The sequence below is a fragment of the Varanus komodoensis genome, unplaced genomic scaffold (assembly GCF_004798865.1).
Source record: "Varanus komodoensis strain SLA01 unplaced genomic scaffold, ASM479886v1 scaffold37, whole genome shotgun sequence".
In the NCBI taxonomy this organism is placed as follows: domain Eukaryota; kingdom Metazoa; phylum Chordata; class Lepidosauria; order Squamata; family Varanidae; genus Varanus; species Varanus komodoensis.
In genome coordinates, this window is record NW_025335889.1 from 2,905,564 (window position 1) to 2,920,458 (window position 14,895).

The following is a 14,895-nucleotide window of genomic DNA, read 5'->3' on the forward strand; positions in this document are numbered from 1 at the left end:
TTGGACTGCAGCCCCAGTCAGCCCTAGCTGGCATGGCCAATGATGAGGAATGATGGGAGCTGGAGTCCAGCAATGTCTGGAGGGCCACACATTTCACATTCCTGCTCTAAATAATGGTAAGAAAACAAGGATAGATTTTTCTAATATTTATATTCATTGAGGTAAATGTTTTGAACATAGAATTGAGACTTTTGACAAAATGTTCCAGTGTATCCTGTCTCCTAAAAGGAGCTTCTATCCAAGATTTTACTCAACCATTTCCTACAAGGAGGGCATGACACCTCCCCACTACCCCCACTTTGAGCATGCTTAGACTTTGAACTGTTTTTTGGGTTCCCTTACATGTATGCTTAAAAAGAAAATCTTTGCAAGTCTTGGTATTCTAGGTATTCCAATAAATTGTCTTGTTTCACAGCAGCCCTGCTTTGGTTGGTACTTGCCACCCGAGTTCTCTGTTAACAAAGAAGATTCTTAAAAGCATCTAAGATGCTTCATGTGAATACAGTTTAATCCTAAACAGTATACTAAAACATTTATCTATTTTGTAAATCTGAATTTGGTTTTATTTTACTTAGGCTTCCTTGCAAAAGTCAACTAGAATAAATACTTGCTCACCAATCATTTGTTCTACAGTTACTTAATTCATGAGTAAGTCACCCGTAAAATGTGCAGAGGAGTCAAGCCTTGTTTTTAAGTAGTTTTGCTCCAGAATAGGAATGGACAACGTGTGAACCTCCAAATCTCTTACCCTACAATTGTCATTATTCCTCACCATAGGCTATGGCTAATAGTCAGTGCCGATGACCTGACAAGGGCTGATAGAAGTTATAGGCAAAAATATCTGGAGGGCCACAAGTTGTCTGTCCCTGATCCAGAAGATCAGTTTTGCTGCCTCATCTCCTCATATGGCTTAGAAAACTCTAGTCAATGTGAAATTTACTATAGCTAATAATGAGCATATCAAATGCAATTATAAAGAAAAGGAACTGTTCTAAAAAAGAAGATTCCTTTCAAAAGTGATAGAGTTGGGAAATCCATACTATCTGAAAATATTCCTAACTCGTTCAGTTATCTAGGTAAGTGTTCCATTATGTATATTCAATGAATTGTTGGTTAAATAATTTCTTTTAATAACAGGTTTCAGGACTTAGTTAGAAATGCACTTAAAACATTTAATAGGAACCCTTCAATTTTTTTGTAGCTTCCCTTTTTTTTTGTTCAGTACAGACATACATTAGGGACCCGTCTATTATTTTTTAATCATTGATATTGTGAAAAGGGCTATATAATAATTCTTCATTTTGTCTCCTTGGATAGGAGGCAAAGAACTGTGCGTCTGGTATTGTATACTCCTTTGCTTTTTTCTTCTTTTTTGAACAGGAGTCTTTTCCCATTTTGTCTCCATGCCAAGTGACAAAATGCTTTTGAAACATGGGAATTTCAATAGCACTTTCCTTGATGGTGTTGGGGTTGGCAGTGCAAAGGGAAAAAAGACAGAAATCACACAGAGTGGGCCCTCAGACATACCTAAAGAATTTTTTCAGTCCTACCTCATATTCTGAAAACAATATTGTGTCAATTGTCTACCTTTTTAGCTTCTCCAGGACCAACAAGGACAGGTCAAGGAAGTCCTAAACCTTTCTCTCCGCAAGCATCAACACCCACTGCTTCTAAACCAGAAAGAACATCTACTCCAGGAAGCATTCTTAATCTCAATCTTGGTAAGTTGAAATTGATAAAATTTCAGTCAGTTTTTATTTCTGTAAGTGGACTTTGCCTTAACTTTGAAAAGGTTCAAGGTAGATATACAAGTGCAAAGAGTCTTGTACCTGGTAGACTAACCATTTAATTTGATGGTGAGTTATAGTCAGGGGAAGCTTATGCCAGAATAAACTTGCTAGTCTTTTCAGGTACCACGAAACTCTATAGCGGGAGTGGTGGAAGATCCTGGCCTGAACACTCTGCACGCCTGAGGCTGGTGAGGAGGTTTGGAGAGTTTGGTGGAAGTGGATAGTTTTAACAACTGGCTGGAAGATGCCTGCCCACTTCCAGCAGTCTTCCCTGGCCTTTGGGCTGATTAGACTCTCCTGTCATTTGTCAAGCCAGCAGCCTTGTAGGATATATACGCAGGTCTCTTTCTGAGTAGTGGGCTACCTCTGGTTTCTCTGAAGGGGTCAACCTCAAAGGGGGCATGCACCATCAGTCTGCCCCTTAGGGGTGCCACAAGGGTGAAGATGCTTCTCATTTTCTCTTGCTCATTCCTAGTTTTATACCTGTTGACTGGGTATATGACTTCAGGATGTCCCTGGGTGGAAGAATGTGGGACCAAGTTGAGAGATTCTGTTGGAGTGGTTCCACTCCTACTTGGAAAACCTACTGCTTAAGGTAGTGCTTGAGCAATGTTGCCCAACCCATTAGATACCTAGTATAAGTTTGTTCTGACCTGCATACCATTTTAACATCTATGTGAAACCACTGAGTAGGGTCATTTGGAGTTTTGGAGTACATTTCTATCAGTATTCTGATGGCATGCAACTCTATTTCTCCTTTTCATCTCCAGCAGGTTATGCTGTGGATACGCTAAATCTCTGCCTGATTGTGGCAATGGTCTGGGTACAGGTTAACAAACAGAAAATGAATCTAGACAAGACTAAGATGTTGTTAGTGGGTGATTTCTCTGTCTAGATAAAGAGTGTTCAATACGTTCTGGATGTTCAGTGTTCTTTTCTCACCTTGAAGAAACAAATACATAGCATGGAGGTTCTCCCTGAATTATCTTAATCACTTGAGACTTAAGCTGCCCCAGTGGCATGGAATACCTTCTATGAGCTCCAGCTGGTGATCCAACTATGCCTAAATCTAGACATGGATAGCCTGGTTGCAGCAGTCTATGCTCTGGAAATCTCTAACCTAGATTATTGGGATGTCCTTTGCAATGGTCTGCCTTTGAAGTCTGTTTAGAAGCTGCAGGGTTTGCAAAATGCAGCAGCCAGAATAATAATTGGGATCAATACGTCTGAACATATGAGATCAGTTCTGATCCTCTTGCATTGGTTGCATATATGTATCCAAGCCTGATTCAATGTTCTGATTTTAACCTGTAAGGCCGTACACAGCTTGAGACTCCAGCACTTGATGGAGTGCCTCTTCCAGTCTCAGTCGACCTAGACACTACACTTAGTATGCAGAATTGTCTTCTGAGTGTCAGCTTTAAACAAAGCTTTGGGGACAGCAACAAGGGGAAGTGTCTTCTTAATGTCGGCCCCCCCAACTATGCAATTATCTCTCTACTGAGGCCTGGCACCACCCTTGTCATCTTTTGGTGTCATGTTAAAACATGCTAATATAAGCATATTTAAGGGCTTGAGGGGACTACCCATCCAGAGTGTTTTACAGATCTGCCTTCTATCATATAATGTTTGAACTTTTTAAAATTTGCTGTTAAATTTTTGTGTTTTGAAAAAGTTTATGCTACTTTATTGCAATTTTTAATGAACTGTTGTAAACTACCCCAGAGAGCTTTGGCTGTTGGCAGTATAGGAATGAATAATAGCAATAATGAATAATGATAATAATAAATTATAAATAATTTATAATTATAAAGCAATAAATAATAATGATAGTTTTAATAATAATACTAATAAGCTGAATGTGTAATTTATGTATTCCATTTGAAGCAATTTCATATGTCATGAAAAACTAATTTTATGGCTTTATAAAAACATTCATGAAAGCTATATTAAATAGATACAGTTAATAGAATTTTGAAAGCTAAATGACAATTTACCTACTCCGCTAGTAGAAATCAGAGTTTAGCTTTTTTAAAATTTTGCATTAAATTAAAGGTTTTTGTCAAATTTCTCAAGTGTTCAGTAAAATAGATAGAATAATCTAGCCTTGAAAATAGGTTATAAATTGTTGGAATAGCATGTGAATGCATGATGGCTATGACTGAATTTTTTTTTAAGTACCTGATCATTTGGGAATTACTACAGTTAGTAAGTGTTGGGTTATGTATCATTCCTGCTTTGCCTTTGGGCTGTTATCTGAGTTTCAAAAAATATCCATGTCATAATTTGGTCAATGTTAACTAAAATCAGTGGTTGGATTTTGTGAGAGCACTGACTTAGTGCTTGACTAAACATAATGCTAAGTAGGTTTTATTGTATAGTTACATCATCAGCACAATCAAGGTTCATAGCAACCCAACAGGGTTTGCATAAGAGTGGATTGTGCTCATGGGCTAATTGGTTTAAATCCTACCTACTTCAAGGGGATTTACAACGCAATGCTGTGTTTGCTAGATAGAGTCTAGGCAGCTATGGAATTTTTTCAGTGCCTAACCTGGTAACTTTCTCTGAAGACAGAGCTGGGACTCGGAACTCAGAGTGCCCTGTTCGTGCCCTGGTATGGGAAAGAAGCATAGCAGTAACAGCTCTGCACTAGCAAAAGAGATCATAAAGAAGGACATTTAAAAGTGGGAAAGGAAGGAGAGAAGCGTAGCCACAGTACAAAGTATCCTGGAAGCACCTCAGCTTCCTATTCTCTCACTCTAAAGTACAACACTTAGATGGCCAAAATATGTGTGTTTTGCAGGGTAGGTGGAACATAGAGGCTTCCTTTTCCTCTGCACTCCTCCCACACTGCATATGATGCCCATAACTTGCCAAGTACAGAGATGTCAGAGTCCAAGGCCAGGATGTGTGCAGCTGGAGACAAGACAGGCATGAGGGCCTCAGCAACAGAACTTACAGCAAGACAGAGTCCAAAGACCAAAAGCAAGGTTTAATTGCAAGTACCAGTGTCCATGGTCAAGAACCAGCAGTGTGTATCAGGGCAGAACAAGGAAATGACCATGAACAAGCCAAGGGTCAAGAACAGGAAGGTGCAGGTACCTTGAGGTAGGATAAAGGGACAAGATACACAGCAAGGCAGGACACAGTATAAACCAAATGTGGCAAGGGTCAGGCAAGGTGGAGGAGCTGCACCAGAGATAGCAGGTAGGCCTGCATTGTCAGTGCAAGAGTCAGGCACAGCAAGAAACAGAGGAATCTGCATTGTTAAAGTCTAAATGGGGGAGTTTGCTCTTACATAACTCTTCCCTCAAGAGTCCCAGCTGGTGCTCATCAAGAGACTGAGGGCTACAGCAGGGCTTGGGACTGATCCTGTGAATACTGAAATGTGCTTCTGGTTCTGGCTACCAGTTGAAGCTCCAGAGAAGCCCAGATTCTGACAGAAAGGTTATAGGCATCTGTATTACGCTTTGTTCTTAAGTAATTCAGTGGTTTGTGGGCTTGCAGCAAATCTTACAATAACAGTGTTCAGCATCCATAGTCAGCAACTGCAACATATGTGGTAAGGATTAATGAGAACTCTGATGACATTACGATGGACTCTACTTGCATTTTCTGTTTAAATTGTATTTTCATATAAATAAATACATTTTTATATTGTAGATCGCAGTAAAGCTGAGATGGATCTGAAAGAGTTGAGTGAATCAGTCCAGCAGCAATCCACACCTGTGCCACTGATTTCACCAAAACGACAAATCCGCAGCAGATTCCAGCTTAATCTTGACAAGACAATAGAGAGTTGCAAAGCACAGCTAGGTATGGACATGTTAATAGTGTAACTTGCATAGTTGGCATGAGAATTAAACACATTTTTCATTTTGACATCCCTTCTATAAGTAGAAAATGTGTTTATATGTACCATTGTTTAGAATATTAAGTTTGCATCGTAAGGGACCAGAGTCCAAAGCCCCGCTTGCTCTCTGATTTTTGGACAAGCAAATAGGGCTTTTCTGCGGAAACAAAAAATGAATGATCTACTTACAAAACTCTTGTAAGGCTTAAAAAGATGGGATGCTATTATATAATTATTCTTTTATAGGTGTCTTCACTATTTTGTTTGAAAGGTTTTATTTTTAAGCCATTGTAAGCTGCTTCAAGGACTGTAAAGAGATAAACTAAAAATATATTACTCTTCATCTTTTTATAATTAGGGATCAATGAAATATCAGAAGATGTTGCAGTTGAACATAGCGACTCAGAGGATTCTGAAAAGTCAGACTCTAGTGATAGTGAATACATCAGTGATGAAGAACAGAAATCTAAGAATGAGCAGGAAGAAGAAGAAAAGGAAGGTCCAAGAAGTGACAAAGAATCTTTGGCCATGAAAAAAAAAACCAAACCACCAACTCCAACTGAAGAAAAAGAAGTAGTTAAAAGTACAAACTCAGAAGTGGAAAAAACAGATACTCCTGTCAAAGACAAAGCAAATGTAGACTCTGATAAAGAGCTTTCTGAAAAGGGAAAAAGTCAGTCACATCCTACAAAGGAGAAGCTGAAAGGTAAAGATGACACCGACTCTCCAACTGTGCATCTTGGTCTGGACTCTGATTCGGAAAGTGAACTTGTTATTGACCTAGGTGAAGACCAGTGTGGGCGTGAGGGCCGAAGAAACAAAAAAGAACCCAAGGAATCACCTCCTAAGCAAGAGGGTAGGTTACGTTTTCTTTCCTTCTGTTTTCTGAGTTGTCTGTAATGATTGAATCGTTGGCCCTGAAGTCCTGATGTCTTATAATATGGTTTTGTGCATCTAGAGTGGATAGAAATAGATTTTTTCTTTTAATCTAACTATTCTAATACCATTTCAGATCTTCCCATGTTCTTTCTTGTATAGCTGAAACTGCATCAGCCATGCAAAAGAGTAAGGTAACAGTAAACTAGGGGTAATCGAAAGCTTTGCACTACCACACATACAAAAGTAAAAAAAGAAAAAAAATAGAAAAATAGCTAAGGCACAATGGAAAATGCTAAAGAAACTGCATAATAACTGGATGTCATAAATTGCTGAGAGAAAATAAGCCTGAGAATTAGGTGGGAGTGAGAATAGAAAGACGTGGCAGGAAAAGGAACAAATAAGACAGAGGTTAAAATAAAGGGTACTAAGGGAAACCTTTCATTGTTTGGAGAAATCATTTAATGGTTAACACTTATTATTTTAGTTATTAGTTTTTTTAAGTAGCCATGAGGATGGATGTGAAAACTACCCACAGAAATTACAGCATTTCAACATAGCTGCAACTGGGCACTGGTGAATTCTCTCCACCCTGCCCCCAAAGGTAGCAGCATAAAGGAGAGTTTCTGCTTTTTCTAATTCAGGTAGGAGCCATTTTTTAAAGCCTAGTAATTAAATTTTCCAAAGTTAATTCAGGTAATTGCAGGTTTCTTTGAAGGAGATCAGAAGAGTGGCTATCTAGAGGAGGGCCTTTTCTGGGGTAGCACCCTGGCTTTGGAACATGCTCCCCGGAGAGGTGTGCCTTGCACCCACATTTTTACTCATTCCAGTGCCAGGCCAAAATTGATTGATTGATTGATTTATATCCTGCCTTTTTCCTACAAAGGGCTCAAGGCAGCTTACATCATTCTCCTCCTCCATCTTATCCCCACAACAACAACCCTGTGAGGTAGGTTGGGCTGAGAGCCTGTGACTGGCCCAAAGTCACCCAGTTGGCTCCATGGCTGAGCGGGGACTAGAACCCAGATCATCTGAGTCCCAGTCCCATGCTCTTAACCACTACACCACACTGGCTCTTTTTATTTTACCTTTTTATTTTAATTTAATTTAATTTTAAATCTTTTTATTTTACCAGTATTTTAAGAGCCAATGTAGTTTTGATACTGGTTTTTATTAGGTTTTGTTTATTTGATGCTGCTTTTTACTGCTGTATTGCCATCCTGGGACCTTAATAAAAGATGGGATAAAATTGTCATAAATGAATGAATGAATGTCCATGTCAACAACCTCAGACATGCAGATGATACTACTCTAATGGCAGAAAGTGAAGAAGAACTAGAGAGCCTCTTGATGCAGATGAAGGAGGGGAGTGCAAAAGTTTGCTTGAAACACAACATTAAGAAAACTAAGATCATGGCATCCGGTCCTATCATTTCTTGGCAAATAGATGGGGAAGAAATGGAGGTAGTGACAGATTTTATTTTCCTGGGCTCCAAGATCACTGTAGATGGGGACTGCAGCCAAGAAATTAAAAGACACTTCCTCCTGTGGAACTATGACAAATCTAGACAGCATACTAAAAAGCAGAGACATCATCTGCCAACAGAAGTGCGTATAGTTAAGGCTATGGTTTTCATAGCCATAGTTGCAATATATGGCTGTGAAAGCTGGTCCATAAGGAAGGCTAAGTGCTGAAGAACTGAGGCCTTTGAATTGTGATGCTGGAGGAGACTCCTGCGAGTCCCTTGGACTGCAAAGAGATCAAACCAGTCAGTCTTAGAGGAGATCAACCCTAATTGCTCTTTAGAAGGCCAGATACTGGAGATGAAACTCAAATACTTTGGCTACCTAATGAGAAGGAAGGGTTCACTGGAGAAGACTCTAAGGCTGGGAACAATTGAGGGCAAAAGAAGAAGGGGACAGCAGAGAATGAGGTGCCTAGATGGAGTCACTGAAGCAGTCGGTGTGAGCTTAAGTGGACTCCGGGGGATGGTGGAGGGCAGGAAGGCCTGGAGGAATATTTTCCATGGGGTCGTGATGGGTTGGATGCGACTTCACAACTAGCAACAACAATGTCCATATCGTAGGCTGGAAAGGGCTGTGGCAGACAAACCCACAATGTTGGTTTACAATGAATGCCACAAGTGAAACAATAGACTTTTGACACAACATGTTAGCCCAGCCCACTGTGCGATTGTAGCCATTTTGAATACGCAGTCCTTGCTTTGGGGTTGTCATGTCATGTAAACAGGCCATGAGTTATGCATGGGTTGTTTAACCTTTGCATAACCCACATTTGCCAAGACAACTCCCAGGCAAGGGGTTCAATAAGCAACCTGGACCCAGTCTGAGTTGTTTAAAATAACTGTGCAGTGATCCTGTCTGGGCTTGAGTTGGAGCTGAGATAGTTCTAAAAGCCTGCAATGTTTTCCATTGGTTTTAATCCATAGTGAGAGAGTTGAGAGGGTAGTAATGTGCAATCCCGCCTCCAGTATAGTTCACTGCTATGCCCAGTTGCAGATGAAGGACTGTGCTAAAATGGCAGTGTATAACAATTGTGTAGCTTTGTCTATTGTTAATACAGCATGTTTGAAGTTGGGCTGAGACTGATTTGAATTTTCAATCAAAAAGTCCTGTTGCCTCTCAGGTTGCATTAAAGATCCATCTGCATAAATTTCCTCTCACTGTAGTGTTGCTAATTGTTCTCCTTATATTTGGGCAATGCTCAGTAACAATTCTTTTTGGGAGGAGCTAATTGGATATATTTTGTGATGGAAAACTCTTTAATATTTAAGGATATGCATGTTCTTTTGATTTACCCATCTCTTGGAATCTAGTGCAAGGTCAACATAAATTGATTTTATGTGTCCTCTTGAAAGCTAAAAGACAAATATTATAATATTGGAAAGATAAACAGTTCCCAGTAAAACACCATGGGTGGAAGACTTAATGAAATCTTGATTTCTGAAGGAGGGGTGATGATTAGGCATAACTTACAAATGAAAATATATGGATATTTGAGGTGCCTTTGTTCAAGTATACTTTGTTGATGTATAGACACAATTATTATGAATAATAATGGTATGTTAAGTTTTATTTTAACATAAAATGTAACCAGTGCTATGGATTCTCCCCCCCACCACCCTTAAATATTGGTCAAATACAACAGTTTATCTATTTATTAGTTTTTTTAAAATGGTCTGGTTTGGTTGCTTTTGTATTGCACAATAAAAAATAATTGGAAGATACTTTGTCTTCAGGCCTCCTCCCAGTACTCCAAATTCAATAGCATGGATTGCTTTATGCTGCAGTGGTTTCCAGAAGACTGGTCTTGCTTTTCATGCTCAAATATTAAAGTAAATAAAAATAAGTTTTCCATTTGAAGACAGTCCTAAATTAGAAAAAGGACTCCTGTCTGCATTGTTGTTTGTTGTTTTTTAACCCCTTCCTCCACACACACATACATTGGGATATGCTGCAACATTTTGTTGCAGAACCATGGTTGTAGTAAACAAGTTAAAAAATTAATCCGAAAAGTAATTCTTTCATAATGTTTGTTTTAACACATTTGGGAATATGCTCCTTTAAATGCACACTGTGTGTATTACTGTGGTAAGTGTTTCACCTATTTAGGGAATACCCTGTGGTTAAAATTAGAGTTACCATGTATCAAGGGGCCATACTGTCTAATCATCCATGCGTCAGCATCTGGACCCTCAATACGCTTGCAGTACATTCAGTGCCATAAATTCAAAGCAAATTTACTTCTCAATAATTCTTTCTACATTGTTAAAATCAGCCAAGCCATATTCTACATCAAGGAGACATGTAGAGTGTGGCTTAACAGAGCGCAGTTGTTCTGATTTCAACCTATTGAGGTTTGCTTTTCAAGATTGAAAAATCTAAGCATTTTCACAATTCTGAGTAAGTATTGTGTTAGAATAGAAATATCAAATTATTCAAATGTTAAGTTTGGTTGGAACACTTGAATGTACAGGCATGTGCTTCCTGTTGGAATAAACAGGACTTAAACCTGGGATGCAGTTTGCTTTTAGCTGATTAGACTGCTTCTTAGTGACGTGACCAACTGAGTGCTGAACTGCAGACCAGGAGGAACTTGCACACAAGGCAGAGAAATCAGATCACATGCAGTACACAGTACTGGGCATACTATAAATAGATTCATGGTGCTGTCTAGTGCCAATCAATGCTTTTCAGCATCTACAAAAGATGAGATGAAGGACTGGTGGAAAATGTATCTGCATGAGCAAGCTATAGGAGATTACCTCCTCTTGAAGGCATATTTGGAACACTGAAAATAGATAATTGTGCTTTGAATCGTGCTATTAGAATGTACAGAGGCTTCACAGCTTGGGGCACAGTACTTGAATGGACTACCTCTTCCCATATCTTCTTGCCTCATAGCCTGAGAACATCTACTTGATGCCCTTCTTGTAAGATTTGGAGCGAGCAATTTGTGAGTAGTCTTTTTCTGATGGATCCCAAAATGTGAAACTTCTCTTTAGATCTTCCTGGTACCTACTTGGTTGATTTTTCCACTGTCTAGGAAAGGATTTTCACTTTCTTGGGCTTTTTAATTTAATTTTTAACAGTGGCTTGATTTACTTAATATATTAACAGAAGTATTACTTCCAAATTACGAGAAGTAGTGGGTTCTCTGTACTCCTCATTAGTCAAACCTCTCCTGGAATGCTGTGTCCAGTTCTGGGCACCAAGATTGAAGAAAGATGCAGGTAAATTAGAAAGGGTCCAGTGGAGGGCAACAAAAATGATCCAGGATTTGGAAACACTGCCCTATGAGGAGAGACTGAGGGAACTGGGCATGTTCAGCCTTGAGAAGAAAAGACTGAGGGGGGACATGATATCCCTCTGCAAGTACCTCAAAGGCTGTCACAAAGAATAAGGTCAAGATCTCTTCTTACTAATGCCAGAATGTAGGTTCACTTTTGATGCCAGAAAGTACTTCCCGACAGTTAGGACCCCTAGGGAGGTGGTTGAAGCTCCAATGTTGAGAGTGTTCAAGGATAGACTGGACATGCACATGACAGGTATTTCATGAGTAGAGTTGGCTGGAGCAAGGGTCAGTCTAGGTGGCCCAGGAGACCCCTTCTTACTCACTGTTTCTGTGATTCTCTGTTTCTAGATTAGATATACAACATTTGGCCTGCTTAACAGTCACTCTCCTTGAGGATGCAGTACAGTTTCCCAGATTAATAAATGATGCTTTATTAATAAACTGGCTTACTAAGCTGGGAATATTATATATGGATCTGTTACTGATTGTCAGTAATATTTTGTTACACTATCTTTCACCTATAGATATGATAACATTCAAATATATTCATTTTGATCCTCTCTTAACTGCTCCAAATTCCTGGCTTATCTCATTGAAGTCCATTGAGCATACTTTGGACCTTGATCAAGGTAGCACAAGTGTGGTCATTTTGGGTCATTCTGAGCACATGTGATATGTAAATGGTCAATGAAACCAATATGACAGACATGTCCCTATTGCTTCTGCAATGGCAGTGCTGTGATACTGTACATGATTAAAAGAGTGTGATGCTGCCTAAGGTAGCCAATGCCTGAAACATACCCAGAAAAAGGTAAAATTGGAGGTAACATCAATTTTGTGTTTCTGTAATGGGAACAAAGACCCTTTAGAATGCAATATTAGAACTGACAGGTTTCATAAAACTTGACAACTGATCATGGATTGGTACCCATGATGATCCAGACTAATTCCCACAGAATGGCATACTTTGGTGCAACAAGCCACCCTCACAAGCCATGGCTTGTGCTAGAGGGGGTTTGATTCACAATGGATTGGCATGTCATCCAAACCCAAGAAGTAAAAGGTAATCTGGAGCAGCTCTGTTACAGATTGTTTAAAGGTGTACAGAATTAGGCAGCAAGAACAGCAAAACATATAGGCATGTAGTGGTAGGAGAAAGGGAGATGGGGAAGAGATCAGAAAAAGAAAAAACATGCCCTCAGCATGCAGACCAATAACAAAAAGGCTGATGATTTTGCAAGGGATGGTGGAATACAGATTGCATTGGAAAGGTGCTTGGGATGTGTGCCACTACTGGCCAGAGGACCTGGGAAAAAGGAGGAGTGAAAATACCCACAGTAACCCTGATCATCTGTTTAGCACATTGTGAGTTATTCTGTCAACATCCAGCCCACCTTGCCTTATTTGCAGTGTGGCTTAGCAGGACATTTGGATGCATCTATTGTGTAACAATAAAGGGCAATTGAATGATCCAAGTAATTAAAAACAATACCAGAACAAAAGATTATAAATAACATGTGAGACTGCTAGGTAGATATGCTCTTTGAGCAAGTAGAACTTACAGCTTGTTATCTTTTACTGCACACATTTTCTTTCCAGGTTGACTCATACAGGTATAGCATTTGCAGATTTCTTTCCCAAGTTAGGTAACTGGGAACAATGCAACTTTCAACTCATGCAATAGAATGAATTAAGTGCATAGATATCTGTGTTATATTCTACCTCCTTCCCTCCATCCTCCTGGAAGGAGGAGAAGCTGGCACTGATAATTCTGAATGGTCAGGAAGAATCAGTATCGTGCTTTTTTTTCCCATGCAGCTCCAACTAAAACGCCACCTTCTTCAAGCGTGAGCAGCCAGCCTCCCTCTGAAACTCAGGTGCTTACTAGATCAGCCTCCCAAACTCCTCCAGCTGGTGTCACAGCCACCACAAGCACTACATCTTCTCTCAGCACTCCAGCTGCAGCCACTGGTAGCCCAGTGAAAAAGCAGAGGCCACTCCTACCAAAAGAAACTGCCCCAGCTGTCCAGAGGGTAGTGTGGAATTCATCAAACAAATTTCAAACGTCTTCCCAGAAATGGCATATGCAAAAGGTTCAAAGGCAGCAACAGCAGCAACAGAGTCAGCAGCAGCAACCTCAGTCTTCCCAAGGAACAAGATACCAGACAAGACAAGCTGTAAAAGGTATTTCCACTGTTTTGCAATGGTTATTGTGCTCACGAATCCCAAACTAATAATCTTTTCATATATATGGATATTGTAAACATGTGAAAGTGAGGAAAATATTCTATCAGTTTAATAGTTAAGTGTAAATATACTTGTTTGTGTATTTATACCCTATTAATTGTAATATGAATTTCATGATCATCCCACTGTAGTTTTAATCATTGTTCCTTTGCAAACTGATGATTACTCTGTCTGTGGAACAAGATTCTGAAGATAAAGGAATTTTAAGGAGTCAGATGTGGATAACTGCTAGATTTTATATTTCAAAGTAGTGGAAGAACAGCCACTACTTTTTTTGTCCCAACAGCCTTTGTTTCAAACAAATCTGTTTTGCATTTAATAGAGAATAATCTATTAAGTTTACCTGATACCTCACATATTCCATATTATTAAAAGTGTTGCACAAACTGCAAATGTTGGGGTTTCAACATGATGCCTCTTTAATCTTCTCCGCAGTTTTCTTAAAGTCCACCCTCAAATAGTTCTGGAGAACTCAAAAGTTGTTGAGTTTCATTCTCAAAAGTTTCATTTTGCAGCGTTCTTGTTGGTCCTAAGAAAGCAAGAAAGTCTGCTGGTCCTAAGAAAGCTATGGCACTTTTGTATAATTTAGAGGACATTTTACAATGGGTGTTAAAACCATTATGTATGTACATTATCTGAATCAGCCTTCCCAAATGGTGCTTTCCAGATTTTTTGGGCATCAACTTCCATAAGCTCCAGTTAGTATGGCCAACATTCAAAAAAACAAGTAGTTATAGACCAAAATATAGATAAGGAACACTGCTATGCAAAATACCTTCATCTCCAAAATAACTTAATGACTTGTCCTAAGATTTTCTGGCCCAGTGTGCACGAATAGCCATGCCAGCATAATGTCACAGAGCATATGTCACTACTGCAAGAATTACTGTCATACTCAGACACAAGTGCAGCAATACAAATATTTAAGATTAAACTGAAAGATACTGAACAATATTCAGGAAAGAGTTTGCCTGCTATTTATTTTTCAAATGCATTAAAATATGTAGTGGTTCACTTGTGTGTTTGTTTTGCATCCTTAGCTGTACAACAAAAGGAAATCACCCAGAGTACTTCAACATCAACCATTACCTTAGTTACCAGCACTCAACCTGTTTCTATAGTAACCAGTTCTGGATCAGCAAGTACACTTTCATCTTCAGTTAATACAGACTTGCCAATAGCGACAGCTTCAGCGGATGTGGCTGCAGATATTGCTAAGTATACTAGTAAAGTAAGTTTTTAAAAATTCTTATAAATTTTACTCTGAAGTTAAAACATTGGATAACATGCAACAAAGATTGTTATCCACC

General features: G+C 39.2%; 1 protein-coding gene across 8 annotated transcripts in view; it reads left to right on the top strand.

Annotated features, from left to right (window-relative positions):
- ZMYND8 (zinc finger MYND-type containing 8) overlaps window positions 1-14,895 on the top strand; it is a 102,384-nt gene that overhangs the window by 71,609 nt on the left and 15,880 nt on the right. For all 8 annotated transcript variants that reach the window (XM_044440407.1, XM_044440406.1, XM_044440410.1 and 5 more), the window contains 5 exons: window positions 1,596-1,721; window positions 5,457-5,609; window positions 6,005-6,502; window positions 13,157-13,522; window positions 14,626-14,816. In XM_044440407.1, the coding sequence (XP_044296342.1) occupies window positions 1,596-1,721; window positions 5,457-5,609; window positions 6,005-6,502; window positions 13,157-13,522; window positions 14,626-14,816 (1,334 nt within the window). The remainder of the gene's footprint in view (window positions 1-1,595; window positions 1,722-5,456; window positions 5,610-6,004; window positions 6,503-13,156; window positions 13,523-14,625; window positions 14,817-14,895) is intronic.